This window comes from Gallinula chloropus, assembly GCF_964237585.1.
Source record: "Gallinula chloropus genome assembly, chromosome: 2".
NCBI lineage: Eukaryota > Metazoa > Chordata > Aves > Gruiformes > Rallidae > Gallinula > Gallinula chloropus.
Window position 1 is genome coordinate 22,742,872 of NC_140086.1, and position 27,970 is coordinate 22,770,841.

General features: G+C 40.4%; 1 protein-coding gene across 1 annotated transcript in view; it reads left to right on the plus strand.

Annotated features, from left to right (window-relative positions):
* Positions 1-430: 430 nt before the first annotated feature.
* The window catches only part of UBR5 (ubiquitin protein ligase E3 component n-recognin 5), a gene marked incomplete at its 5' end in the record, with an annotated part of 93,803 nt that continues 66,263 nt past the window's right edge, over positions 431-27,970 (plus strand). The window contains 7 exons of the mRNA XM_084260146.1: positions 431-492; positions 19,284-19,328; positions 19,820-19,901; positions 20,079-20,155; positions 20,956-21,075; positions 23,909-24,098; positions 26,279-26,438. Of these exons, the coding sequence (XP_084116272.1) occupies positions 431-492; positions 19,284-19,328; positions 19,820-19,901; positions 20,079-20,155; positions 20,956-21,075; positions 23,909-24,098; positions 26,279-26,438 (736 nt within the window). The remainder of the gene's footprint in view (positions 493-19,283; positions 19,329-19,819; positions 19,902-20,078; positions 20,156-20,955; positions 21,076-23,908; positions 24,099-26,278; positions 26,439-27,970) is intronic.

The following is a 27,970-nucleotide window of genomic DNA, read 5'->3' on the forward strand; positions in this document are numbered from 1 at the left end:
ACGTCCCTCGCGCATGATGTCACCGCGCTCCGCGAGTCCTCCCCGGCCAATCGGCGGCGCGGTTAGTGAAGGGGAGCCGCGCGGCGGCGCGCGCGCCAGTCAGCGCGAGGCTTACACCGCGGCCGCGCGCCACCGCCCCGCCCTCCCCGGCGCGGCGCACGGAGGGAGGGAGAAGGGCCCGGTGGAAGTTAAGATGGCGGCGCGTGCGTGAGTGCGGTGCGGGCTGAGTCTCCTCCCGGCGCCGTTCTCCTTCTTCCTCCCTCTCCGCGGCGGGCGAGCCGAGGACTTCGCCGGTGGCCACGAGCGGCCCCGGGGGAGGGACGGAGGCCGAGCGCCCCCTCCCCCGCCGCCCCCCCCGCCCCCATTGTGTGCCCGGCCCCCGCCCGCCCGCCTCCCTCCGCCGGGGGGGGCAGCGGCGGCGGCGCGGAACATGACCTCCATCCACTTCGTGGTGCACCCGCTGCCGGGCACCGAGGACCAGCTCAATGACCGGTGAGGGGCAGGCCGTGCGGCGGGGGGCGGAGGGGAGGGGCCGGCCTGGCGCGGCTCGGCCCCCTGTGGGTGAGGGGAGGGGCCGGTGGCGGCCGGCCGGAGCGCGGTGCGGCGGGGGCGCCCCGGGGAGCGGGCAGCGCCGGCCGCGAGGGACGTCCCGACACCCTTCCCCCCCCTCCCCCCCTCTTCCCGCTCCGTCCCTTGCCGCCGTCCCGCAGCCGCGCCGCGGAGCCGCAGGGCCTCGGCACCTTCCTCTCGCAGGGGTCGGCGGCGGGAAGCGGTGCGAGCCGCGCCGCACGCGCCCGGCCTCTCCGGGCGGCCGCCGCCATAAACTTTGCCCCCAACCCCCTCCCCCCATTCCCCAGGGAGCGCGGGTGGGGGGCCGTGACCTTCGCCGCCGGGCCCGCCGCCCCTTTGTGGGCCCGGCGGGGACTCCGGCCTGGCAGGGGAGTCCCGGCGTCTGCCCGAGGAAGCGGGTTCCCGAGGTTCCCCGGCCGAGAACGAGGAGGAGCGAGAACGTGTCCATATTAATCAGAGATGGATCGAGGCAGACAATGCAGATGGGGGATCGCGGCGTGTGTGAGAATGATGGGAGCGATGTGTGCCAGGGACGCTACACGAGCACGTACCGCCGGTGTGCTCTGCCTTCCCCTGCGCGCGTACCTTTCTGGTCTTGTTAGTGGTTTTTAAACTAAAAAACAAACAAACAAACAAAAAAAAAACCCAAAAAGAGGAGGCCTAATTTCTAGATTACTGATTGTGTGCGGCTTGGCTGGGATGGGAATGACAGCTAGAAGAGAAGCACAGCCTGCTTGGAAACCTCGCAGCTAACTTTATGTTGGATTGGGGGAGGGAAATTGCAGGCTGGGGAGGAACAAGAATGCTTAGGAGAAAAGGAATCCGTGAACCGAATTTTCTTTGCTGCCTGACGTGTATTTGACAGCATTCTTTGTGGCTGTCAAATATTTCTTATGAAGCAATTACTAATGGTGTGTGTTGTAGCCTGCAAATTTTACTCGTGCTCTCCTATATAGAAATTCTTAAGTATCGTGTAACTTTTTAATTTTTAATTTCCTACAAATTCATATGTGAATAAATATAGATCTTTAATCATTAGTGGATAGAAATCTACATATTTTTTACATGATACAGAAAGTATAGATACCTTTATCTAAGTAATACATAAATATTTATAAATTTTAAGGTATGGGCTCTTTGTTATGTTCTTCTGGCTTTGATCTTACCAGGTTTTGGACTAGGTCAGGGCCCAGCTCACATCATTATTGTTTGTAGCTATTGTTTATCACTTTTCCTTACCCAGTCTTTGCTGAAAAGCCTCTGTTAAAGCACAGGTGAGGTTCACAGGCTTATGATGAGGAAAATAGACTGTTGTAAAGATAAAATTTCTGCCAAACTGCGTCATCCCCACCTTTAAATAAGGTAAAGAAACTTCTAATGATAAGTTGGGTCCAAAATCTGTAATGTGTTAGTGTGGAGTGCATGTCTTTCTTTAACCTGATAGTACGCTTTACAGGTTCCTGTTTCCTAGCAGGCAGACCCCTTCCAAAGGACTTGACTGGCTTTCTCCACAGTAATACATTTAAATTTTGCATACATCTTCCTTTGGAGTGAGAAACTCTGAGAGGTGATGCTGTTCTAGGAATTCTTCCACTTCTTCATTGCGCTGTTTGGATTTAGAGCAAGATGTAGGACTTTGAACTTGAAAGGACCCAAGTGCTTTTTCTTATTCCTTTTTTTTTTTTTTAAATGTTGATAGGCCTTTAGAAAACATTTATCACGTAATTATCACACTTTGCTCAGAGTGAGAGAGCTCATCTTTTTTTTCTTTAATGTCACCTGCATTGTCAACTTATTGATGTTAAGTATGATGCACCTTCAGTCTTCACAATGCTTCCTGATTTTTCTTCTTTTTTTTTCTCCTTCCTTTCTTTCTTTTTTTTCCCCTTATTACCACAGCAGCAGCTCTTACAACTTCTTTTTGATACAGGAAGGTTCATAGTGTGTGGTAATTAATATATGGAGAAAGCTGCAGAAGTGCTATTAAGTAGAGACTTATTCTAAAAAATCAAGTGGCTCCTTCATCTGAGCCGCAAGTCATAAATTTGCACTTCATGAATATAATTCTAGTAGAAGTGTGGTAGCTGTGTATCAGAACTTGTAATGCAGTAAAATCAGAATGATTCATAAATAGGTTTGAGGCACACACATATGTGCTGGAAATGCCAGTTCAATTTTACCCATAGCGTTGCTGCTTATTACTCTTCTGTCAATATAGATCAGAATCTAGATTGCTTAATACATTTTCACATACATACCTGTAGAAGTTAGCATCTGGGAACATTTCATGTCTCTATGTAATGTTTCTTTCCTCTCACACTTTGTGGTCTCTCTTGAGTCTGTGCTGCAGACGGTGATCAGTAGCCCGAGTCAGTGGGTTTTTTTTCTGTCTGCATTCTGAGTGATAGTTGCTTCTCAGAATCTGATTTTGGGACCATAATTCTGCATTGTTTGCTTTCATTTGTAGTGTATGTAGAGCATGATCGATGGCCTTGCTTTCAGTAAGGGACCTGTGTTCTGCATCTAAGGAATAACCACATTTTAAACCACAAGGGATTTATTGGTGCAGTCCCTCTGTGCTCAGGATATGTGACAGTTCAGATTTTTTATAATAAAGTATTTGAGACATGATGCTTAGTAATCAGTGTGGATGTGTGAACGGGTTAAGGTGTGTGTTTGGAAAGCATCCTTCTCCTGAAGTATTGCTCTGCTCTTATATTCTTAAACAACCTCCAAAGTGGGAGGAAAGAGGGTGGTGGTTTGTTTTTCTGTTTTAGTTTGGTTCCGTTTGTGTCACAGTGTTTTACATCTTTTATTGTATTTTCTGTGTTGTTACCCTCTTTATTTGTGCAGAAACTCAGAGAATGGTGAGACACTTTGAAGAACAAAGGAGAAAGGAACCGTAGAACCACAAATAACTGGGAAGGCTTTGTAGCATGTCTGCTCCTCATCTGAAAGCAGTTCTTACCTAGTCGTTTTGAAAATGTTAGTTAATATTGTACCTTGATTAGTAGTTATTAGACCTCTCAAGCTGAAGCAGTGTTGGCTTGTTCATGGTATTCTCTCAGATGTCTGGAAGCTAGTTGCACTGAAGAAAGCTCATTGAGGGCAAGGCTTTATTTTTGTTTGCAGTTGTATTAGTGTACATTTCTTCAAATGGATAGTAGGCTAAACTTTTCTTCAGGGTGAACTGAGGTAATTAAGCTTTTTCCAGTTTATTTAGGAAGATAGGTGACTTGGAATTTTTTCCCCCATGCAGTTTGCTCTCTGCAAACTGAATATGAGAAATTTGAACTGGAGAAAAACGTGGTGTGGCCTGTAGTTTGAGAAACAACTCCATAAAGTATTTGAGATAGAAATAATGAGTGGCCTTAACCTTTGCAAAAGCAATGCTCATCTTCTGTTGCAGTGGGTGTTAGATATGTTTTGTTGATTATCCACCTGTTCATGTATGTTTCAGGGCTGGTGGCTTTGCAAAGGAAGTGTGACACACAATTTTGTACATGGGTCAATCTTAGGAAATATACTAAGAAGAATTTACTAATTTTATGGTGGGCTAGGAAGTGGGTATAACCATAGCAAATAAACATTTCTTGGCTGTTATGAAATCTCACAGGAGCAATTCAGCTTGCTACTCTGTAGAATGGGGAGTCTTTTACCTTCCATGAATGGCTTTCTGTACATGCCCCCTTCAGGGGCAGGATTTGTCTCAAGGCTTTGCCTTTGTTTTTATCTAATACAAAGAAAACTTGTGTCAGCCGAGCCATTTAAGCCCTAGCATAGAGAGAGATGTCATTTTTTGAATGATCACCAATGCAAGGTTAATGTCCACTTTTTTTTTTCCCCTCTTGAGGTTGAGATGTAATGAATTTGGTTAAATGGAGAGTATTTGAGATGAATGTTAAGAAGTGATGTGTACTAAGTTTCCTTGCAGTAAGCTCTTTGAAACCAGTAAAAGTTTCTTTGAAGCTTGAGTGAGTATTTATAGTCAGCTTTGGGGGGAAAAGGACTATCTTGCTCTTGGGTGAGTTTGTTTTTCCTTGATAATATATTCAATGCCTTTCTCTGTTATTTGAATATTCCTTACTTTGGGCCGTGCCTAAACTGAAAAATCAGCTAATGTACTTTACGTTGCCCACATTCTTACATCCTCTGATAATCAATTTCCATGAAGAAACAGTCCCTAGCAAGTACCTGCTGGTTGAGTCTGTGCCTGTGTGTCTCATTGCTTATGTACATGAAAACATCACTTCGAGGTAATAGGCAAGTGATCAGGGCTGTTATCCTGGCAGAATTTCTTACACCTCCCCCTTCCCCTTTGCATTTACCAATGAGCAAATCTGTTAAAAATCCCAAGCAGATGTTGTTGGAAGGAGCTGGCGTAGGGTGTGGTGTGATTCTGTGCAGGGAGCCAGCCGGGATGTGGAGCTGGTGTCCTGGCTCTGCGTGTCTGCAGGAGCCGTGCACGGGGAGGCAGGGAGAGCTCCTGAAATCGCAAGTGTTTGCTTAGCCCTGAACTCCCTCTTCTACCTCCGCAGGCGTGTTGAAGCCTACCTGTCCTCGTGTGGAGAGGAGGGCAGCCCCAGTATGAACTTCCCGCTGTTACTCCCATGTAATCAGCGTTGGGGCTCAGAGCTGGGGGAGAGAAGGGATTGACTGACTTGGTTTTAAATAGAAAACGTGCAAGTTTTATGCAGATAATACAGTACTTCTTTTAGCTCTAGTGATTTATTTTGATGCGCTTTAAACTGTTTCCTAATCTACTTTAACTGAAGTGAAGTTAGCCTGCCTCGGATAGGAATAGATGGTGTAATTACAGGGGAGCCGTTGCTGATGTAGTACTCTTTCTCGAAGTTACAGTTGCTTCATGAGACTTCAGTAACAGGAGAAGCACTGTCTTTGGTGTTGGGATTAATTTCTTCAAAGTACAACAAAACTTAAATTTATTTCTTTTAGAAGAGAGTGAGGGAATGGCATGGCTCTTGTGGCATTATTATCATCATCATCGGGCTCTTGGTTGGAAATAACTTCTTTTTTTCCAAATAAAACATTTTAGCTATGTCAAACAGTTGGTACCACCACTGTGATTGTGCAGACTGTTATAGGATCTATCCATTGAGCAGCAGTGGATTAAGATTTGGTTATACTTCACTATTGTTATATGATTCTATGATTCTAAGGATGATAATTTGGGAAGTTAAGCATCATAACTTAAATGTAAGCGTCACTTCATGTCTGGTTGAATGTGAAAGGTTATTTATACACAGGATAGTCTAGTCCTTTTTGGACTTTGCTCTGCCAGGATCCTTTTCTGGTTGCAGTTGTTTACTGTGTCCCAGACACTGCTTTTTAGAGGGTATGTATGCAATTGTCTGTGAATGTTCTTGCTGAAACTTTTCATGAGATTTTGTAAGCCAGAGTAGTTGCTCTCTTCTGAAGGGGAGAGGTCTGTTTTCCCCACATCTTACCTTGCACTAACTTAAAAGTGTCTGATCCCACAGGAAGCTGACTGAATTATCTGAAATGATGCAAAGCTAGCCCTGGTAAAGTGAAGTCAATAGTTTTGTGTAATAGGAAGTTGAACTGTTTTGTCTCCTTGTTGGATGAGCATCCACGCAGATGGATAAAAAAAGGGAGGATTTTGAAACATGCTGCAGGAGGGAGAGTTGGGAGTGAAGGACAGGGAAGAGGAAGCAGGGCTGAGTTCCTTCCATTTTGAAAGCAGTGAGTTTATTTTGGCTACTGTAATGTGAAACTGTACAACTGCGAATGTGATCCGGGCTGAGAGTAGCTGTGACCTGTCACAGGGAATTTAGTAAAACAGTAATTGGGGCACAAATGTTGCCTCTCTTGTCCTTCTCAAATTACCTGTGAGGTTTGAGCATATTTGTTGTTAGACCAATGATAAAATAATTGGAGTAAGTTACTAATAGTTGTATTTCAAGGTTGGTGATGCAAGTTAGAGCTGCCAGAAGGCAACTTTAAAAAAATTCTAAGAACAGTAAGGTATCTGTCAGTGACATCTATATGCTAAGTATTGGCAAAAATAAAAATGATCAATAACATATTTCTAAGGTAATTCTAGTATAGTAAATATGTATTTATGAAATGTTACAATTGCCAGTAGGATACTTTTGTAACAAGTTGTTTATCCAAAATGTGTAGTTAAACAGTAAAATAAATATAAAGGGTATGACTTTTTTTCTTAAACTGTTTAAAGTTTTAGATAACTATTCTGTGCACAATTAAATTTATGTGAAAAATTACTTAACAGTTGAGAAAAACAACAAAAGGTATACCAAAGCACGGCAAGCTCTGCAGCGTGTTGTAGCTGCTGCCTTTTTACAGTTATGGTACAGTTAATTGTTCCTGACTTAAATGAAATAGATGGTAGTATGTATCTGAAAATTGCATAAAGGAGAAGGGGTGTTGAGGAGCCTTTTATTGTAGCGATTACACTAACAGCAGTCTAGGTACTTAAGTTTGCAAGATGCTTACCTATAAAGGCTGATGTTTTCTCTTTCCCTGCATCAATTCAACATCACTTCTGTGGAAGAAAACCATATATAAAAGCTACTTGTGCTTTTCCATTGCACAAAGGTGTTGGTTTCTTTTAAGCTTGAATTCAGTGAAGCCCACTAAGGATTTGGCTCTTAGTAACAAGTTCATCTAGAAGACTACAGTTGGCATTTGTATATGTGCCAGACAAACCATGGGGACAGGGTCTAGTTGTTGTGGTCAGAGGATTTGTAAAGGAATGATTATGAGAAAAAACACTGAAATAAGTGTGCAAATGTAATTTCCAAGGTGCCCATGTACTTTGTACAGAGCTCTAAAGCTGTCAGTTTAAATGAGGATGGTCACAGCACTGGTTAGGCTGTTACAGCAATAATTCTCCAGGTTTCAGATACTAACTTTTTTCCTGGCATAGACCTATTTTGACAATAAACTCAGTCCTCTACTATTTAGTTTTTCTGTGCTTAAAAAGAGCAGTCAGCCAACACTGCTTCCTTTTCTCTTGCCCTCCTACTCTGAGGAAAATTAACGATTTTCTTCCAATTTAAAGAACTTTCTGTTACATTTGAGAGAGAACATGTACCACGAGGAATGAAGTTTGCCTGTTCCAAGTGCTTCAGGTGTACTGTAAAGCTGTGTCAAAAGGCATAAGGTGGGCACGGTGGTCATGTGCATTTATGTAAAACTCCTGGTTTGCTTCCAATTCAGGAAGGATGTAAATATTAAATTTGCTATCTTTGAAAATTTTATCATCTTTTCACAAGCCTCTCTGCTGCTGCCAGTACTTGTCAGGGGAATTTCTCATGGTAAATATACTTCAGCCTGTCTTTCAGCACATCTTAGCTGCTGGGTTTTGAAGTGCAGTGTGTCCTACAGTACCAGTCCACATAGGTACAGAAGAGTTTTGAATATTCATTTGCCACCCTTTTGTAACATCCCAGTGTGATTAATTTGTTGCAGTTCTAAAAATGATCTTTAACATAGCAGTTTATGGCTGGTCTGGTTGGCTAGTCTTTTAATCCCATGTATGTTGGTGTTATGCTGTAAGATGTCTCTTGGCGATGTCTCAAATTGTTTACATCCACAGTGGAGATGAAGTGAGTCTCTTCTGCAGTTTTGCTTTGGACAGCCTTTCTTGATTAAATTGGCTACTACCTTCTATCAGAAAAGATGCTCCCAAATAGCTTTGGTCCCTTATGTTTCTGATTTAACTTTACATTATGGTATTTTATTGAAGAATGCAGAATAAATAAAAAACCCCAAACCCCTTTGAAAACATGCATGTGATTAGTAGGATTTTGGATATTGACTGTGTTGGAACTTCTCACTATCACTGGTGTTGTGTTGCCAGCCATGAGGTCTGCCAGTTTAATTTGTGACAACAGTAGTGTCACTCAACAGATGAAAGCACAAAGGCTAATGGAGAGAGAGACAGACTTCAATAATCTTGTGAAATTTGCCTTTGGGGGAAAACAACCCCAAACCTACGTTCAAGGGGGGTTTGTCTTGGGGTTTTTAGTTCAGGTCTTTTTTTGTTTTTCTTTTTATTCAAAGTAATCAGTGTTGTGGACTGTTGGGAATTTCTTGAATAATCTAGGGTGATTATACCCATGCAGCTGTAGTGTGCCTACTCATTAGAAAATAGCCCAGAAAGAAACTGTGCTCTGTACACAGGGATTGGTGGTAGCACTTTCTGTAATTAAGCTGGATACCAAGTTTTGTTTTAGTTTTTTGTTTTGGGCTTTTTTGTGTTGTGTAGAAATAATAGTTGACTAGTTTAAGACAAACCTGTGTTAAAACTGCATTTAAAAAAAATTACCTACAGTCTCTCATTATGCTTCATTCTTTATTCTTCATCAGGTTCCCTCAAACTCTCACATTCTTCACCTTTGGAATAGATTAGCTCTTGTACACACAGGTGGTTCTGATACAGTGAGATGGATCTCGATTGGGATCTCTGGATTCTACTGAAAATTATAATTCCACTGCGTAGTTTCTAGTGTGGAGTCTGGCATTGACTTAATATGAACAAATACTACAGTATTTGAACAGTGCACTACAAATATGAACAGTACTACACTGTTTTTACCAAAAGCCTAACTGGAAAATAAACGCTTATCCATGTGAATGTAATTGAATGAGAAGCCGTAGGCCTTACTCTCTTATGTGAACTCATTGGGGTTTGTTGCTTCATTTGATAGATGTGATAGCACTTCCATTTCTCCTTCATCTTGCAAAATTGATGTTCTTAAATGTGTCTCAGTGTATATTCTTTCATTTATGGTGTGAAGACTTGCTGTTCTCTGTCCAGCCTGTAACTGTGGGTTTTTTTCTCTTTCTAGTAAATGTCAAGAAGTGTTCTTCTAAATAGTATTTATGGCTTTTAATCCATTTTCTATTGTTTTTCCTTTAATGTAGCTGAATTATCATTGTCTGACCTTTAATGAAGATCTCTTTCTTAAGCTGTTGAAACTCTTTTCTTGAGTTTGGAGCACACTTAGTACATTAGCAGTTTTCTTTTTTTTTTGTTTGGTTGGGTTTTTTTTTTTTTGTTTTGTTTTGTTAAGGCATTATTTATGCAATTTGCTGACTTTGGCAAAATGTGTATGTTTCTAGAGCAGAGTTTTAAAGGTACTTAAAACATTCCAGTGATATAAATCATCGCGTCTTGTCATCGTGGGGCAGATTGGGTAGGTGGCATGTAATCTGCCCAGGATAGCCCTGCTCTTGGTGGGAGGGCATGGAGATACAGCAGGCTATTTGCTAGAACAGCCAAAGCTTTGTTTCTTTCTCTCCTGCTCCAAAGTCTGTATCTGGCAAGACTGTTACCAGAAATAGTATGGCCATAGGCAAAATGTCAAGCAGGAGGTACGCAACGGTGCTGATTCACGAGTTCTTGTAGAAGGACCAAAATACCAGCTAGACTGAGGGGAAGCACCTGGATTATTGGGCAGTGGTAGAGACAGATGGAAAAGCAAGAATCTGTTTTTCAGCAGGGCAGCAGAGTATTGTGATGAACTGTGCACCTCAAAAACTGGGGTTTCTTTTTGCATTGTTTTGCCTGCAGTGTGCATCTGATAAGGCAATTTGGCTGCCTTTTTTCTGGCATGGTGCTTGCTCTGTACTCCCTATGCTCGGTCTCATTCCACTCCTACCTCAATCAGAGACGCAGTATTGCAGAAGAAGGTTTGGAAGATGCATGTTTAATAGCAGACAGTGCAGCATGGGGAGTGGAGTCCATTTAAAAGTCAGTTTTTAACAAGTTTAAAAAGTGATGTGCAGATAACACTGCAGTATCAGAGTTGTTTTGAAGACTTAAAGCCTTGGAGATGGATGAATTGGCAATTAAAGGACTGGACAGGCTAAATGATCTTTCCTGTTGCTAAAACTAATTCGGCATGTGAATAAGCATGCTGCACTTTATTGCAAAGCAATTAGAATTCAGTGTCTTGTTCGTGCTTTGTTTTTAAAAAAATCACTTGTACAAAATCTACTGTTGCTTTTCTCTGGCCAAGACACAAAGTGTTTGATAACAGGATGGTTTGTACTTTTAAAAGTATTTTTGTAGCGTTTGAATGCTCTAATCAAAGGCCATACTCAGCTTTGCACACAGTGACCGTGGCTCCCAAAAGGGAGGGTGGTGGAGGAATCATAATTTGGGTTCCTCCAGTAGCCTCAGCTGGGACCAGAATTGGCCTCTTCTGGCTGTAAGCTGGTGTGCTGGTGAATCCACAGCCTCTCTGGGGGCTCTTAATGAACTCTTGAAGGAGCTTTAACAATCTATCACTGTGGGACAGAAAAAGGTTTATAAACATTTTACAATGACTGAATTTTTATTTTGCTAGCTTTTTTTTTGTTTGTTTGTTTTAGTGGAATCACTACAGCAAACACTGTGACAGTAAAAACTGTGGTGTTTTTTATCCCCCCCCCCCCTTTTGTCTAAATATGGTTTCATAAGTTTTGGTCATTGTAGTCAAATGTATAGCTACCTAGCTACATTTTGGTTGCTAGCATTCATATGTTGCTCAGCACAGAAATACTGGCTCATTTTATTTCATGAGTATTTTTCAAGTATCCTTGAAGACAACCATGGGGTTCTAAATTCCCATTATCCACATTTTACTATCATGGAAGGAGATACTCACTGAAATGATAGACAGCTAAATAGCTTGCAGCTTTCATTGTTTTAAGGTTTGGAACTCGGCACCCAACTGAGTTGGTTGATCCAATTGTTTAGCTTATAGTGGTCTTCTGGCTGAAGAAATAGCTTTCTGCTAAATGTTAAACAGAAATTCTTTGCAGCTACAAGGACTTTGTGCAGTTGAGCAGCATCTGGGAACACAGAATGATGTTTTGATGCATTCTACAACAGAGAACAGATTTCTGCCTTGTATTGTCTGAATCTGTGACCCATATTCTTGGAAATCTGCTGTCATAGAGTAACATCGGATTGCGGCTGACTCATTCTCCTGTAGTGAGGGTTTCTTTTTTTTTTTTCTTTTTTCCACAGAAATGCCACCAGGCATTTAGGCAACCAGTAGCTGTAACTCTACTTTATTACCAAATCCTTTGGATATTATGCTAAACAACATATGTAGGTGTGCTGGAACTGCTGTGTACTAGTGCTGCTAGGATCATATCATTTGTGATTTCTCTCTGTTTGTACTCAAACTTTTCATTACAACTTCTTATTTTCCCACAAAAGGACCATGCTGTGTCAGCTATTTTAGGATTGGGTTTTTGGTGATTGACTGTATTTCTTTTGAGCTAGGTTGAGTCTTCCCTGACTCTTGGTGTCACTTTTTTCTAAGCCACTGCCTTTACAGGCATTCTGTACCAAAACACAAACATCTTTCAGTGGCAGAAAAAAAAAAAGTCCTTTTGTTGCCACGTCTCCAAGTCAAATGTGTGGAGACTGCATCCTGAAAGCAAAAAAATCTCTCGGGATCAGAGGATGGTGGAGACTGGAGGTCATCTGGTCCAAGCCCCCTACACAAGCAAGGCCACTTAAAAGCCAGTTGTCCAGGACTGTATTCAGAGAGCTTTTGGGTATCTCCAGAGAAGGGAGACTTTAGAACCTGGCAGCCTGTTCCAGTGCTCGATAACCCTCACAGTAAAAAAAGTGTTTCCTGATGTTCAGACAGAACCTCCTGTGTTTGGGTTTGTGCCCATTACCTCTAGTGTTGTCACTGGGCACTGCTGGAAAGAGCCTGACTCCATCCTCTTTATATCCTTTAGGTGTTCATATATGTTGATAAGATTCCCTTGAAGCCTTTTCCTCCTCAGGATGAACAGTCTCAACTTTTACAGACATTCCTTACTTGAGAGATGCTTCAGTCCCTTAATTGTCTTTGTGGCCTATTGCTAGACTCACTCCAGTATGTCTGTGTCTCTTTGAACTGGGGAGCCTGGAACTGAACCATAGGTGTGGTCTCACCAGTGCTAAATAAAGGTTGTTCAACATGCTACTCGCTACCTTTGCCACAAGGCATGCTGGCTTATGTTCAACCTGGTGTCCACCAGGACTCCCAAGGTTCTTTTCTGCAGAGCTGCTTTCCCAGCTGGGCAGATCCCAGCATATACTGGTGCATGGGGTGGTTCCTTTCCAGTTGTAGGACTTTGCACTTCACCTTGTTGAACTTTGTGAAGTTGCTGTGCTCTGGATTGCAGCATGGTCCTCTGGTGTATTGTTCCTCCCAGGTTGGTGTCATCTATGAGCGTGCTGAGGCTATTCTCTGTCCCCTTGTCCAGACAATTAATGAAGATGTTGAATAAGACTGTACCTCATATTGACCCCTGTGTCACACCTCTAGTTACTGGCCTTCAACCAGACTTCATGCAAGCCCTGATCACCACTGCATGGGCCCACTGTTCAGTCAGTTTTCAGTTCACCTCACTGTTCGTGCATCCATGCTTCATGAGCTTCTCTGTGAGGATGTTAGAGCAGTGTCAGAAGCCTTTCTGAAGTCTAGGTAGATCCACTGCTTTCCCCTCATCCTCCTGTGCAGTGATAGGAAGTCTGCTGAAATACATGCGTACCCTCTGTAGGGTGAAGCCGATGGGGAAGTAATTTCTACCTGCCTATGCAGTATCTGTTTATTCTAAATTAATGGTAGAAACTGGAGAGTATCTGTCTTTGACTTGATGTCATTGCCTTGTCCTGCTTTAACCTTGTTGTGGGCTAGTTTATACCTAACTGTAGATACAGGTCATTATCTATATCAGTGTTAAATCATGAAATAATGACAGTCTGCTGTAAGGGAATTTACTTTCTGCAGCCCTTGTATTACCTGAAGACTTTTCTGTGATATTGCAGAAACCTCTTTTTGAGACAATAATTTGTTCGCCCTGTTACCTTGCTACTGCAGCTTACTGATTCAGCAGAGTGTGCTACCATTGCTCCAGAGAGGACTATTAAGTGGTCAGAGCTACCTTTATCAACCAAGCTGCCAGTCTCACATAGTAAAACATAAAGTTTGGGAGCCATATGCCATAGGCTTGCTGACAGAAGAGTGTTGTAATAGGGCAGACATAGTGATGCATTTCCAACTTAGAGCGATTTGCAACTCGGGGATTTCCTCAGAAGTAGGTGTTGGCTTAGTGTGTAATAGCCAAGTAGTTCTGGTTTATGTTCCTTGGAGTGGGGAGAGGACACGTGGTGAGCCATGGTGCGCCTGGCTACTGAGTGCAGCAGTGACTTTCTTTGTCCTCTTGTTTCCGTGGTCTGGGTACTAAAGTCTAATCGTGTTGTCCCACCCCACTGCTGAGTAGTGTTGGTTACCCTGGAGGCTGTCATTTTGCACTGGTGGTTGGGTTTGGGGTTTTTTAACCTGCCTTGCATGGTAATTCCTACAAGGGATTTTTTTTTTTTTTTTTTTTGCCTGCTGTTGTACTTAAGCTTTTTTTGTTTTTCCTGAACGTGTTCTCTGTTGTTACCCTGCCTTTACTCTCCTGAATGACTTAATACTTACAGCTTATTTTAGTTATCTCCTGCCCTTTTCCACTCCACCCCCCATTGATGGAGCAGAGGTTTTTCACCTTTATTTCTTAATTTATTCAGTTAGGAGAAAGGTGTCTGATACTGCAGCTGTGGAAGGCTGCCTCTTTGGAAACTGCTTTCTAAGGTTTGAAATGGTGATTGGGGCAGGATTTTCCATGCTGTGCTACAGCATGAGAGATTGCTGGATGTGACTTTACATCAGTGACAGCATCTAGTGCCCAAGACATCTTGCCATCAGGAAACAAAAGATGACATTCTTGCTTAAGCTTCTTGTTGGTGTCCATTTTCTCCGTTTCCAAGACTGTCTTCCTGACACTGATGGACAGCTGCAGGAGGTCCTTTCCATGTGATTCGAGACAGGCAGGTGTGAGAGGGCTTTGATCTGGAGGCTGTGCAGCTCTGCTGGGCTGCAGCCTGTTAATGGACAGCAGTGTAAGTGCTGCCTTGGATCTGGCTCCCTGTGCTCAGAGCACTTCAGTGTCTCAGCTGAGGGATGGAGGTAAAGGTTATGTTTTCAAGTGTTGATAGGTCTGTTTCCTAGTGCTTGAGCTGGGATTTTTTGCTTTTGTTTGGGTTTTAGTTCCCTCCTCTTGGATATCTCCTTATTGTTACAGTGTTGTATTGGTTCTCGTATACTACTTTCTGCTCTGGTGTGCAAGTCTCTGAAGTCCACTTGTCCACTTAAAACTAAATTAGCCCTGGTAGATTCTTCTATTTTTGATTTCCATACTCAAAATTGTTCATCATACCAAGCTGTTTTTTTAAATGTGTTTTTCCTCCTTTGCAACTCTCGCCATCCTCATGTGGTGCTGACATGGCGGGGCCCTGCACAATATATTAACTTTTACATGTACAAATAACCTTTCAAGGCTTCAAAGAAGCAACTTCAGGAAAAATTCTAGAGAATCTTCTGAACATTGTGTCTCGGACTCTGTAGTGTTACTTGCTGAGTACAGAAAGACTTCTTTCTGGAGGCCTGCAACATGCAAACGTTTTATTTTTACATCTCTGCTACTAAATCCTTTGTGTGGATTGCTTCACTCAAGTGATTTTTTTACTGTGACTTTCTTGACCTTAAAAATCTAGTCTAAACTTGTAGGGAAAAATGAAACATAACTTTCTTTATATCACTACATAAATTAATGTCTGAGGTGGCAGAAATAGTTTTAATACTTATTTATAAATATGCTAGATATACTGTTATTTGACCAAAGCTGTGAATAGATACTAGCACCTGTAAACGTTTCTAATCAATAGCAAGTAGGTTTTTGAGGGGAAAATTATGTAAATCTTTCTATATGAGATTCCTATTTACAGTGCACTATGCTTTTCATGATAGTTGTGATGCCATGAAAAGGCCTTGCAGATGTTCACTGACTATAGATGATGTAGGTGGGTTTTGGTTGTGATTTTTTTTTTTTAACTTAGTTTCCTAAACAGGTGGGGAGAAGGATAAGCACACATTCATTGGTCTGTTCTGAAACCTTACAGCCATAAGAAAGTTGTGCTTATGACTTTTGGTTGGTTTGTTGGTTTGAGCTGATGCTTTCATGATAGAAGTGCTAGAGAAGGTTGAATATTCCTGCAAGGTGCTGACTGACAGCTGGAGGGAACCGAACATGGTCAATGTGTATTATTGAGGCCTATAAAAAAAATAATTCTTTGGACAGCCTGAAAACTCTAAAACAGGATATTTCAATTCTTACAAGTTCGGTAAAAGCAGAAATTGTAAACAAGAATTTTCCTTATGTGGATTTAAGCATTTGTTTAAATAGGGTGAACTTACTTTAAAATGTACTGAAGTTCAGTATTTCTGTAAAGTGCATCGTTTTTTTGAAACTGAGTTTCTCTATAGATCTCTTGGGGGTTTTTTTGGGGTGGGTTTTTTTTTTTTTTGAGCCTAACTTGGCTCAAAAATGTGGTAGAAGGATGGATCCTCAGACAAACGTATCTGGAAATAGAAAAGTACTTTGAGAGAAGTAGTATCTTGCGCTGAACAAAAGCATCGCTCCTGAATTGTGAGCTCTGGTAGTCCTAGCTTGGAGCCTCTTTGGTTGATTGGTGTGAATGTAGTTCCTTTATCAGCATAGAGATGCTAGAAATTGTATCTGGAAAAACAAAACTGAAGCAATCTCAACTTGGTCGACTTTTTTCTTTGTGGGTTTTTTTTTTTTCCCTCCCCTCCAACTATTTTTGGGTGAGTTTGAGGTGGTTAAGCCACCACAGATTATTTAAAGAATGTCTTAATGCAGAAGACATCACTAAACTTTTTGACTAAAAAGTGTGGTGAGATAGTGCATGTAATGTGTCAAAGCTTAGCCTGTGCAGGCATTCATACCAGGGAATTGCCTTACCACAGAAAGGCCTCGGTGGAAGCAGTGGCCTTCCTTAATGCGAGTATTGATTAACTCATCTGTGCCTGCACCTCTTTCTTCAGCATGCCATCAGTTGGAATTATTGAATTATATTGTTAAAGTCAACCTCATCTTAAAAATGCATTTTGTATTTTTTCCTTCAGAGGTTTGCTAGAACAGCATCATGCAGCTGTGCAAGTGGGAAGGCTTGGGTTGCTGCAGGAAGTGTTTTTGTGAAATTATTTAGGAATCTGTATTTGCTCAAACATATTCTCTGTGCAGAATACATAGGTGGAACATCTTTCCCCTTGACTCTTGTTTCTCTGCTGGTTTAGTTTTGTGACTGGCATTCCCGTGAATACTGGTGACAATACTGGTGACAACACAAGGATGGGGAGGGGAGTGGGGGTGAGACCAGCAGCCCAGCAGGGATGAGGTGCTGGGGAACTCCTTTTCCACTCAGTGCTGTTCTGCATCACGTTCAAGTCCTCATGGACCTCTGAGCTTGTTGGGCAGTGCTGGGTAATTTTGTTATTACAGCAGTGCTATACAAGTACAGGCTGGTGCAGGCAGCGAGACAGTGGCTTGCTGGGTTTTTTTCTTTTCCTTTTTCCTCTTTATGTAGGGGAATTTAGTACTTCCAGCATTGTTGTTTATATCCTTCTCAGCTTCATTCCCATAAATGTTGACAGCATCCTCCTTTCAATAGCATTAGGTCTCTTTTAACTTATTTTCATTGCCGATAGATCTGCCTTTCTGAGATTGGTGTTACTCACAGATTCACTGAGTATGCCAGCCTTAGCTTTCTGTGCAGATCTCTTCCCTAGCGCTTCCTTATTTTTTTACAAGTAAAAAAGGATTATGATGGATTTTTTACAAATTAAAAAATACCTGTTTCTTTGGTAGTGCTATGGTTTTGCAACTCAAAACTCAGATAAGGAAGCTTTAAATGTTGCTTATAAACTATAGTAACCATATCCGATGAAGCTCTGCTTTATTTGCCATTAGCTTTTCATATAGGCACCACAATAAAGTTAAAGGTAGGTTTTCCTATTCTATAATTATTATGTATGCTTGCCAAGAAGAGAAATGTTAATGGAAAACTGCTCCAGATTCCTTTGGGAAACTGGTATACTTTTGGTATACTTGCAGCATGAAACTTCAAGGACATTTAGCTTGTCATATATTATGCAGCAGATCGCTGCTTGCTTTATAAAACTTCCCAGTAAACTGTGGGGAACTGCGTGCCATTCATCCTGGGGCTTCGTTCCGCATGCTCCCTCAGTAGCTCACTCTGGTAGGGTACCCTCTACACATGTGGCACGTGGCGTGCCATTCTCTTACCCTTTGGTGGGTTGTCTTCTCTGAATCTTACCTTATCTCTGTGTGTGCTGTCAGCCTGTGGCTGGAAACTGGGAGAGTGAAATTGCCTCCTTACAAACCAGCAGCTTGGTGTGGAGAGCAAAAGGCAATTCTGAGCACGTTCACTTCCTTCCTGCTGTCCTTTCACCGTGGTCCTTTCTTCTTGTGCCTCAAAAGTTACTTCTATCAGTATAAATTATCTTTTTTCTCAGACACATACCCTTTTTTTTTTGGCCTCTCCCCTCAGGACAAGCACTTCAGAGTTAAACACCGTTGATAATGTTAAGGCTTGTCTGTGTGCACCTCTGATCTGTATTCTCATGCTCAGGGTTTGCAAGTAACTGAAATCTGTTGTCTGTAGCCTGTGTGTAGAAACTGAAGGGGGAAGCGAGTGAAAAGGGGCTGAAAGATGTGGATTCAGACAGAGGCGAATGGTGCTGGTGTGCACATCTTTGTTAGGTTTAGAAAGGTGTTGGTGATTAAGGAGGAAATTTGTGGAATGCTAGGAAAGTTTGAGGGGGTTTATTTAGTTAGGAAGATCTTGCATTATTTTTACAAGCTTCGCACTTTTATATCTTAATATAATGGGAATATTCTAACTAAAATTGGAAGCCATTTAGGAACTTCTTCAGATTGCTTGTCATCATTGGGAAGAAATGAGCCCAGGTTTTACCTGAAATTCTTCCCTGATATTACAGGAGCATCTTTGCTGGCTGGAGAAGGGACTTTTCTAAGTGGATTGGCAATTACTGTGTTGGTTTTCACTTTTGGATACCATACCCTCTAAGAACGAGTGGGCTGTGGGTTGGCCCTTTTTTGGGTTCTGATCTTCCATTTGGTGAGGTACCATGGAAGCACTTTTGGAAACGTTCTTTCCCTTTTAGTAAAGGTGATGTCGTTACATAACCTTATACATGGGGAATTTTGGGTGGTTCATCCCTTTTGACGCTGGCCTTTGTGATTCTGTTTTCCCTGCTTCTCTGTTGTGGGGAACTTTCTGTCATATTTTTGGCTCTGATGTGCCCTGTACTTGGATTTCTTAGAAAATGATAATGCTTTCTGCTCCAGGATACTGTATTCAAGCTTAGACAAGGAAACACAACTGTATCTACAGCTGAGGCTCGCTGATTCATCTGCTTATTTTGTGTGCAAGGTTGTAATTGGCGATGATAAAGCAAGAGTAATGCTTCTTGGTAGTGACTTGATCAGAGATGGAAGAAAACTTTTTTTTTTTGGTGGCAAGGTGGTAGGTGGAAGGGTAAAACTATAAAGCAAAAAATCTCCAAAACAAAAGCCTGATTTGAAACTGAACACCATCCAGTTCTTATACAGACTCCTGACACTGAGTAGTATTGATATCAAGCATTGTTAAATGTGGTGATAAGTTGTTCCCATGATGTTGTAAATACGCTACTCTAAGTGAGTGTTGTGTACTGTGGAGGATGATTTTCAAACAGCTGCTTCATTTCTTTTTGTTCCAGATTAAGGGAAGTTTCAGAGAAGCTGAACAAATATAACCTAAACAGGTAAGACCTATTGCATGCTGCTGTAAATCGCTTAGCAGAGTATGGAATTTCTAACAGTAACAGGAAGCAAATGGTTGTACTTTAGATACAGCCTTAGAAAGCCTCAATACTACTGAAGCTTAAAAATGCTACAGATAACACAGTTCTATTAGGAAGGAAATGTTAGGTTTTCAGTTATGATAAAGTATATTATTAAATACTCTCCTTGTGAAATGACTCCTTAATTTGAAGTATAACCCCTGTTGCTTATTGCTGATCAAATAAAATGAAAACTCTATTGTATTCTAGGGTTTTTGTTCTGTATTTTCTCTCCTTAAAGACCAGAAAAATACATCATAGTTGCTTCAACTAATGCACGTTTCGTCAGTATTGAATGTTTTTGTCAGTAGCTATCACTGCATGTTGTTTCTTCCATATACCACTTGTTTATAATTCTTTTCAGACTTTAAAAGTTTAAAAATGTGATATACATGCTTCCTTTCTGTTTTCAGCCACCCTCCTTTGAATGTATTGGAACAGGCCACTATTAAACAGTGTGTGGTGGGACCAAATCATGCTGCATTTCTTCTTGAGGTAACTTATGCTTATTGTCTGAGCAGATTTGAAGCTATACAGTTAAAATTAATTCTTCTAACATCAAATTGATCAGTATTCTTCAGTAACTGAAGACTTGGATTTGTTTGTATATTTTTCTGTGACTTGTCTTACACTTCAACTTTAGACACTTGGTTTTCTTGTTTCTAAATATAGGATGGTAGAGTCTGCAGGATTGGTTTTTCAGTTCAACCAGACAGATTGGAATTGGGTAAACCTGATAATAATGAGGGGTAAGAAACACTTTTCTTCATATTAAATCATTCTTTGGAACTGGATAAGCAGCTTGACTGCTTTTTGTTTGGTTTGGGTTTTTTTATTTATTTTTGGTTTTAAACTAGATTGTCTTTGGAATGGGTACTTTGAGTAGAGGTTATGGTGATGCAGCCAAACAGACTATAGATTGACAAACTGGTGTAGGAATAAATAATAGATGTGATTCTGAAAGAAGTGGGACAGGATCTCTTTAACTTCAGGAAACAAACCCCTCCAGAAATAATCATTATGAAAGAAACTGTATTAAATTGTTAAGCCTCATGTAGAATTCACTCTGAAAGCGGTCCTGTCTGGAGAGTCTCATTTTCTAGACATGTTGTCTTCAGTCCAGGTAAGTCCCCCTCAATAGGACTATTTATTGGTTCATATATGAATGTAAAGTGCTTCTTCATATTGAAGGAGCACACTCAGGCTCAGGTTTATGGATAGAACACCTGGTGATTACTATTTGTATATGTACACTAACTGAAAACAGCACAGTGGCTGACTCAGATCGCTAATTAGCTTAATGTGTATTTACAACTGTGCTATTATGGATTGCTGATGTACATAAGATCTGTTAGGCATGCTTCCACTTTCTTTTTCCAGTGTACCTCTTCATATACAGTTAGATTAGCTTGGAGTATTCCCCAAGGGTGTTGCTTAAGCTGGTATGTTACCAGACTAAGTCCCTGAGAATTTAGACCTGGGATTCCAGGTTTTGTTCTTAACCCATTTGGGATTGTTTTGTGACTGATTTACCATCTTTTACTTTCAGTTCAAAGTTGAGCAGTGGCTCAGGGGCAGGAAGGACATCCAGGCCAGGCAGGACTAGTGACTCCCCATGGTTTCTGTCTGGTTCTGAAACTCTGGGCAGACTGGCAGGCAACACCCTTGGGTAAGTTTTGATAGGATTGAGGCTGCAATCTGTTTGTTCCATATTTGAGTATATGTGTATACACATATAAACTGTATGCAGTATGTGTAAGGGAACGTATAATTACAGCAGTTGTGTAGATAGGGTTTAATAAAACTTCATTGATTTGGTTAAAGTAACCGATACGCAAGTCACCCTTCAGCACGTAGGATTCAGAGTGTTCTTCATAGATGTGTGAAGAACAACTTGGTTTTGGCTGTGTTGTCTTTTTTTTAATTTATTTTTTTGGAACGTTTTTTAGTTCCTTGATTTGGAAAAGTAGTTTTTTTAGAGGGACACTATCAATTTAGACCTTGATAGGCTGGCAGTGTAAAGTAAAACAAGTGCATTTGTGTAGGAAGAATTTTCATTTTCTGGGATTGCAAGACTTAGGTGTGCTCAGTTTTATTGTGTCCTCCTCTCCCCTGCCCCAAGTAATGAGTGGTGTTCTGTTAGTTGGGGCTTTATACCTTGCAATAGGAAGGGAACATTTGGAAAAGGTCGTTGCTCAGAACCTTCAAAACGGTATTCTATACTAAATGTACTATACAGATTAATTTTTTAATAATTTGAATTTAAAATTGATAGTGTCCCTTTATATAGCATTGTAAAATTAATCTTCATTACATAATCATAATGAACTCTTTATTATATGCTTTTAAGACATGTTGAACAGTGCTGCTTCCTAAGCTTACTAATCACAGTAAGGAGAATTGTGTTTACAGACTGTGGTTTCTGCATGAGAATGATCTGTTAAGAGGGAGGAACTACAGCTCTTCCACAGAATTTAATTTGTTGATTGTTACCAAATAATCTCATTTCATGTCAGGCTGAGTTGTGTGAAAGATATCCCCCTCCAACTTTTTGTGAACCCTTTGCACATCTGAAACTAAAATCCCATGTGTTAAATTTTAAAGGCAAATTGGTATTGTCATGTTAAAAAACTTCGTGTGGGACTCTGTTGTTGTTTTTCCTTCTTATTTTCACCCGAGTACAACTGGTTAAAATTATTTGAAGCTATGTGCTTCAGAGACTAATCCTGAAGAGCTTCTAACTTCTTCCCCTGCATGTTGTGGAACTAGGTGGTTGAAAGTCACTCAACTAGTAGAGTAACAGTAGACACTGTCACTGCTCAGTTAAATGAAGGGAATACTTGTCGTGGTAAAAGGAGTCTCAAAAACATTTGAACTGTGAGCCCTTAGATTAGATCACTGGATTTGGAACATTGCTAGTCTGCTAGTGGGCAGTGGAGAGATGTGGAAAACTAGTAGAAATGGGCAGAGATATTTCCATTCTATAATAATATTTAGTCTAGGTTTGGCCAGGTTTAATAGGAATAAGTGTGTGCTTATGATTTATCTTTTTCATCACTGTAACAGGACCAAGTTAGGACACACTTGGAATATTTGAACAATTATATGAATGATTGTAGTACGTGTCTTAAGGCTGTCATTGATAGTTTATAACTTGGTAGAAAATGCATCTGCTATGGATACTAAAATCTAATACATAACCTCTTCTTTAAACCTTCATCTTCTCTGCTGGGAGTTAAATTGAGAATTGTTGCGTAGGAAGAATTTTACTTTCCCTTAGCCCCTTTCTTTTCTCTTCAACCCCATTCTTACCTTTAGAAATAGATTAACTGGTTCATTTTATTTAAAATGTCACATTCTTTTGGGTTTGGCTTGGGGTTTTGGTGGGTTTTGTCTTTCCATTTTCAGTAGTACCTTTTTTTTGATTTTTTTTTTTTTTTTTTTCCCCTGACTCACAGGACAAGACTTTTCCTAAAGCCATCATTGGTGGTTTTGTTTTTTTTTTTTCCCTCTTTTGTCTTGTCATAGTCTGTGTGGTCACTGGCTAGAATTACCTGAATTGATTAGGGTGGTTGAGAGCAGGACAGTTCTGCTGATACTGTTATTAAATAGTAATAATACCATCCTTTAAGGTAGATACGTACAACAAAGTTCAGTTAACCTTGAAGAACAAACTAGAGTCTTTTAGCCTTTCGTGATAGCAGGTTCTCATCTGACTTCCACAGCAGATTCAGTTGGCACAGTTCTGTGGCATTAAGATTAGTCGAAGGTTGTGATGATGGCAAGTTGACTTTTTCTGCAAATCACTGCCTTTTTACTCCCTTGTTTTGATACTGACTCACAGAAACAAAGATGCTGTTCAGTCAATTTAGGCATATTTTTGCAATATATACCTTTGACGATGGTTTCTTCAATAGGAATAGGTCCAGAGTAGAGTATGTCTTGAAAACCATCCATGAGAGTCAGAGAACTACCTAGTGTTGGAATAAAGATGTTTACTTCATTTTTCCAGTATAATGTTAAGCAGCTTCTTAATGTAAGAAGTCTCAGACATTTTAACGACCCCTCTCTGTATCCTGACCTTTTGTCAAACTCCACTGACCATGAAGCTGCTGAATATATGCTGTTGTAGTACCACTTCACAGCAGTGTTAGATGTTTCACCGCTGATATTGTTGCTTTTAGAAACTGGGTTTCTAAACATGGTGCATGCATGTGTTTGTGTGTAACATCCACATGAATATATGAGTAGGGAAGAGTGCAACTTCAAGTTGGAGTCCTATTTTATATTTCTTCTGTGTAATTCAGAACTTAATCAATTGCCTTATGCTCTTGTTCTTACTAATTTTGAAAGATGCTTTCATAGTGTTTGTCTGTGAGGTTAATCTGCAGTATTTTTCAGAGACTGTCTACAAGTTATAAATAATAAAACTAAAGACTTCTTGAAGTAGTCCTCAAAGTATGCTGCTATATAAAACCCAATTTATAATCTAAATCTTCTAGAAGTCGCTGGAGTTCAGGGGTTGGTGGAAGTGGAGGAGGATCTTCTGGTAGATCGTCTGCTGGAGCTCGAGATTCTCGAAGGCAGACCAGAGTTATACGCACAGGACGCGATAGAGGATCTGGACTGCTGGGGAGTCAACCACAACCAGTGATTCCAGCATCAGTCATTCCAGAGGAACTCATTTCACAGGTACAGAAGCTAGAAAGCTTGTTGCCAAAAAGCTGAAGATCTTCTCATAGCATGTGGAAAGGAATGTGTTGTAATAGTAGTGCATTTTCTCCAAGAAGTAATGATATTTAAAGAGATTAGACTTTCGCCAGCTGAGCTGGTTTATTTCTTAAATGCGTGGTAGGAGTGATAAGACTTTGTTTGGAGTCTGGAATTTTTGTTACCTGGAATGTGTCTAATATAGGTGAGGAATGTCATGCATTGCTCAGTTGCAAATCGAAGATGTAGTGAGAAAATCAAATATCTGAGAGTTTTATCAACATGTAGCTAATAAAGTGACATTTCTCAAAGGAGTATAAGAAATAGTGGCTGGTTGACTTTTTTTTACTTGTTTGATAAAATGAATGATCCATTTTAGATGTAAATGATAAATGTTAAACATTTAATCTCTTTAAAATGCTAATATTTTTTCTTCATGGACACCTCTACTTAACTTTTTATGAATGTAACTGATGAATATCGGGTATAAATTGCTCTGCTTTTATCTTCTTGATGGACTAAAGCCTGAATAAGCTGACGGACTTTACATTGTGCTGTTAGGGGGAGCCTCTTAAAACACCGTTTTCCTCCACGTTTGAAGGCAGTAATACATTCAAAGTGTGTGACTGGTTAATGCATTTTAATTTTTAGTTTTGAAACAAGTTGCCAATCTACATTTGGAATACAGATGTTGGTTGTTAGGCCAGAGATAATCTGCTTGCATGCTTTGAATGGCTCATAGCATGATTGGCACAAGGCAGGATCTAGCAGGCAGGAGGGTATCTACAGATGCACTGGTGACAGTCTGGCTTCTAGTTTCTTTTTCTTTTTGAATTCAAAACCCAGTAAAATCTGGGAGCTTCTGTCTTCACAGAGTCAAGATACTGGAGTTGTTGGTTACTCTGAAGTTGGTCCTGCTTTCAGATGGTTTGGTTGGATGACCTCCAGTACTGTCCTTCAGTTGTGGGGTGGTGGCCTCTTTTGACTGCATTGTTCACCTATAGTTTTTTTTTTTTTTAGTAGTGTTAATTGACATCCTTCATACCTTAACTGAAATAGAAAAACAGGCTGATATCCTATGGTCCAGACAGTTCCTTAGTTCTTTTCCATAAACTTGTTGGTTATGTCATACTTTCATAATTTTGCTTCCCTTGCTGCTTTTTTTTTCATAGCATACCTTGTCTAACTAAACAGGAAGCACCCAAAACATTTTGGGGTAACCCTAAAGCAAACCAGCTATGAAAATCTTTCCTATCGGTCTGTATAATAGAGATTCTATAAAATAGAGATTCCGAAAACTTCAGGCATAGAACATTATGACAACAAGTTTACCTTTGGGTGTTGTTAAAATGTCCTTTTCTTTTTCTGCTTGTCAACAGACTTATTTGGAGCCTTGTTTTTACTGTGTTAGGAGAACATTGGGTGCTGGTTTCTTACCTTCTTCACATGTGATACTACAGAGCTCTGCGTATTCTCTGGTGTTTGGTAGAGGGTAGTCTGTCTGGAAAAACAAAAAGTCCTGTGGGTAGTGGAATAGACCAGAATGCTTCTGAATTTTATGTATTCATTGCATCTATTTAGCATTTGGAAGGTTTTTTTCTACACTTGCTAATGAAGTTGCTGGATACTGCAGAAACTGCTGAAGATAAGCCTTTAGAAACTAAGTGGTGAGCAAAACCGGAGGAAATACGGTAGTTACATACTGAAAGGCAGTGCAAAGAGAAGCTATCAGAAAGACAGGGATTGAGGTGTAGTTTTGGAGAAAGAGTTGATTGTGAAAGTGTTGATCGACATAGCAATTCTAAACACTTTTGTAGAGACTTACAGAATATTCTCAAAACCAAAATTTGCTTATCCTTTAACTACAGCATTTCAGTAAGTAGATGCTAAGGTAGACCACTAGGAAATTCAGTACCAAAGTTGGAGTTCAGCAGCCTAACTTGAACTAAGAGGAAGTTCAATATCTAGTACAAGATGCTGTGACAAATCTATGCGAGCCTCTGTCTGTGTGTACTGTGACTGGCTTTTGGAGAATCAATCGTTCAGTTTTTATTCCTTGTTTTACTTTTTAGTTCTTGTTTTAGAATTAAGCATTCTTTTCTTATGAATGGTGGTTAGTGAGCTGAGAGTGACCAGTAACCAAATCTATTCTGCTCTTACAGGCACAAGTTGTTTTACAAGGCAAGTCCAGAAGTATTATTATTCGGGAACTCCAACGAACAAATCTGGATGTAAACCTTGCTGTAAATAATTTGTTGAGTCGTGACGATGAAGATGGAGATGATGGAGATGACACAGCAAGTGAATCATATCTTCCTGGAGGTTTGTATCCTGCATCTTTCGATAAGAAAATGCCAATGTTCTCTTATTTTTCTGTGTTAAAGCACTGATAATGTGCTCTGTGCTGTGCAAGGTAGGCAGCAAAGACAGTTCTTGTTTATAGGAGCAAAGTCTAAAGATGTACAAAACAAAAAGGTGCACTGGGATGTCATGAGGGTTAAGGTTAGGCATTGAAGAATAACAGTTGACCCTGTTTGTGGGTGGCATGGAAGTTTAATGTATTAGGGTTTTTTCAGGACCCCAAGCTTTGTAACATCAGCATTACTTACATCTATATCGTGCTGCTTAATGAGATGCTGAGACTGCTCTGTGGCTTGCTTACAAAAGCTAATTCTAAAACCTTCTAGTGACTTGCATGTTTTTTACTACTAACATATAGTACTAAGATACAGCTTTTTTTAATAGCAAAATTATACAGCTTTTTTTTTAATCAAAATGCCTCAAGTGATTTCAAATCAGCTTAAAGTTGCTGTAGTTAGACTGAGAATTTTATTCTTCATCTCATATTCCCCACGTTAAATGTTGTAGTATTCTGGCTGTACTGGTAAAATGCTGTGATTGAAGTCCAGCTATTTTTGAAATATTTTCTGTCCCATACGATTGCTTTTATAAAAGAATCATTATTTTGCATTGGCTAAATAATTAGTTTTCCCTGCTGAGTAAACGTATTTGAAAACATGGCAACCAAATCTAAAGTTTGCGTAAAAAGTTGGACTACATATTAGATTTTCTTCCTGTGTGTCAAAATGACATTTTGATACTTTTATAATAATTTTTTGTTTTGGTTTTTTTTCTGCTCATCTGGTTCACCAGAAAAGTTCATGGGCTTCCTCCATCTTTATCTTTTCAGTCTTGTGAATTAGACAAAGGTGTCTTGTTTTTTTTTGTTCAACAAAGGCATTGTATTTCATTTTGCCTCTTCTAGTTTTAGTTGCATCTGTCAAGCTTTTTTATTTTGCTGTAGAATCAAAAGTCCTCTGGTGAAAGGGATGAAAGTTTTAAAAATTTGAGTCTGGTGGGGTTTTTTTTGTGTTTTATTTAAGTGATCAGCATAATAGCATTAGATAGATGTATTGAAGGAAATAAATGATCCTAACTCTTTCCAAGTATTCAAAACAGAAATCCTTACCCCAAGCATGCGTGAATGCACTCCTCATTAACAGGCCTTCAGAACATAGATCAGTATTAGTAGTCATTTGGAGTAAAGTCCCTTTTAACCATTCCAGCTGGCTTTGTGCAGCACTAACCATTCTCTTAGTACCTCCTGAGATCATAAGCATCAGTTAATAGGCATGCTCTGACAACCTGTGGCTGGTACCCGTTACTTGAAGGAGCCTGCACTGTGGTCTCTGAGTCAGTCCCGCTTGAGCTAAGTTCAAGTAGTATGCAGAGATTCACTGTCCTCACTAGCTGTCTGGAAAACATTTTTGTCCTTGGCTTAATTTTTAAAGCTTCTCCCCTGTTTACACTAATCTTTCCTATAGGCGATATCAACTTCCTAATATTAGTAACTT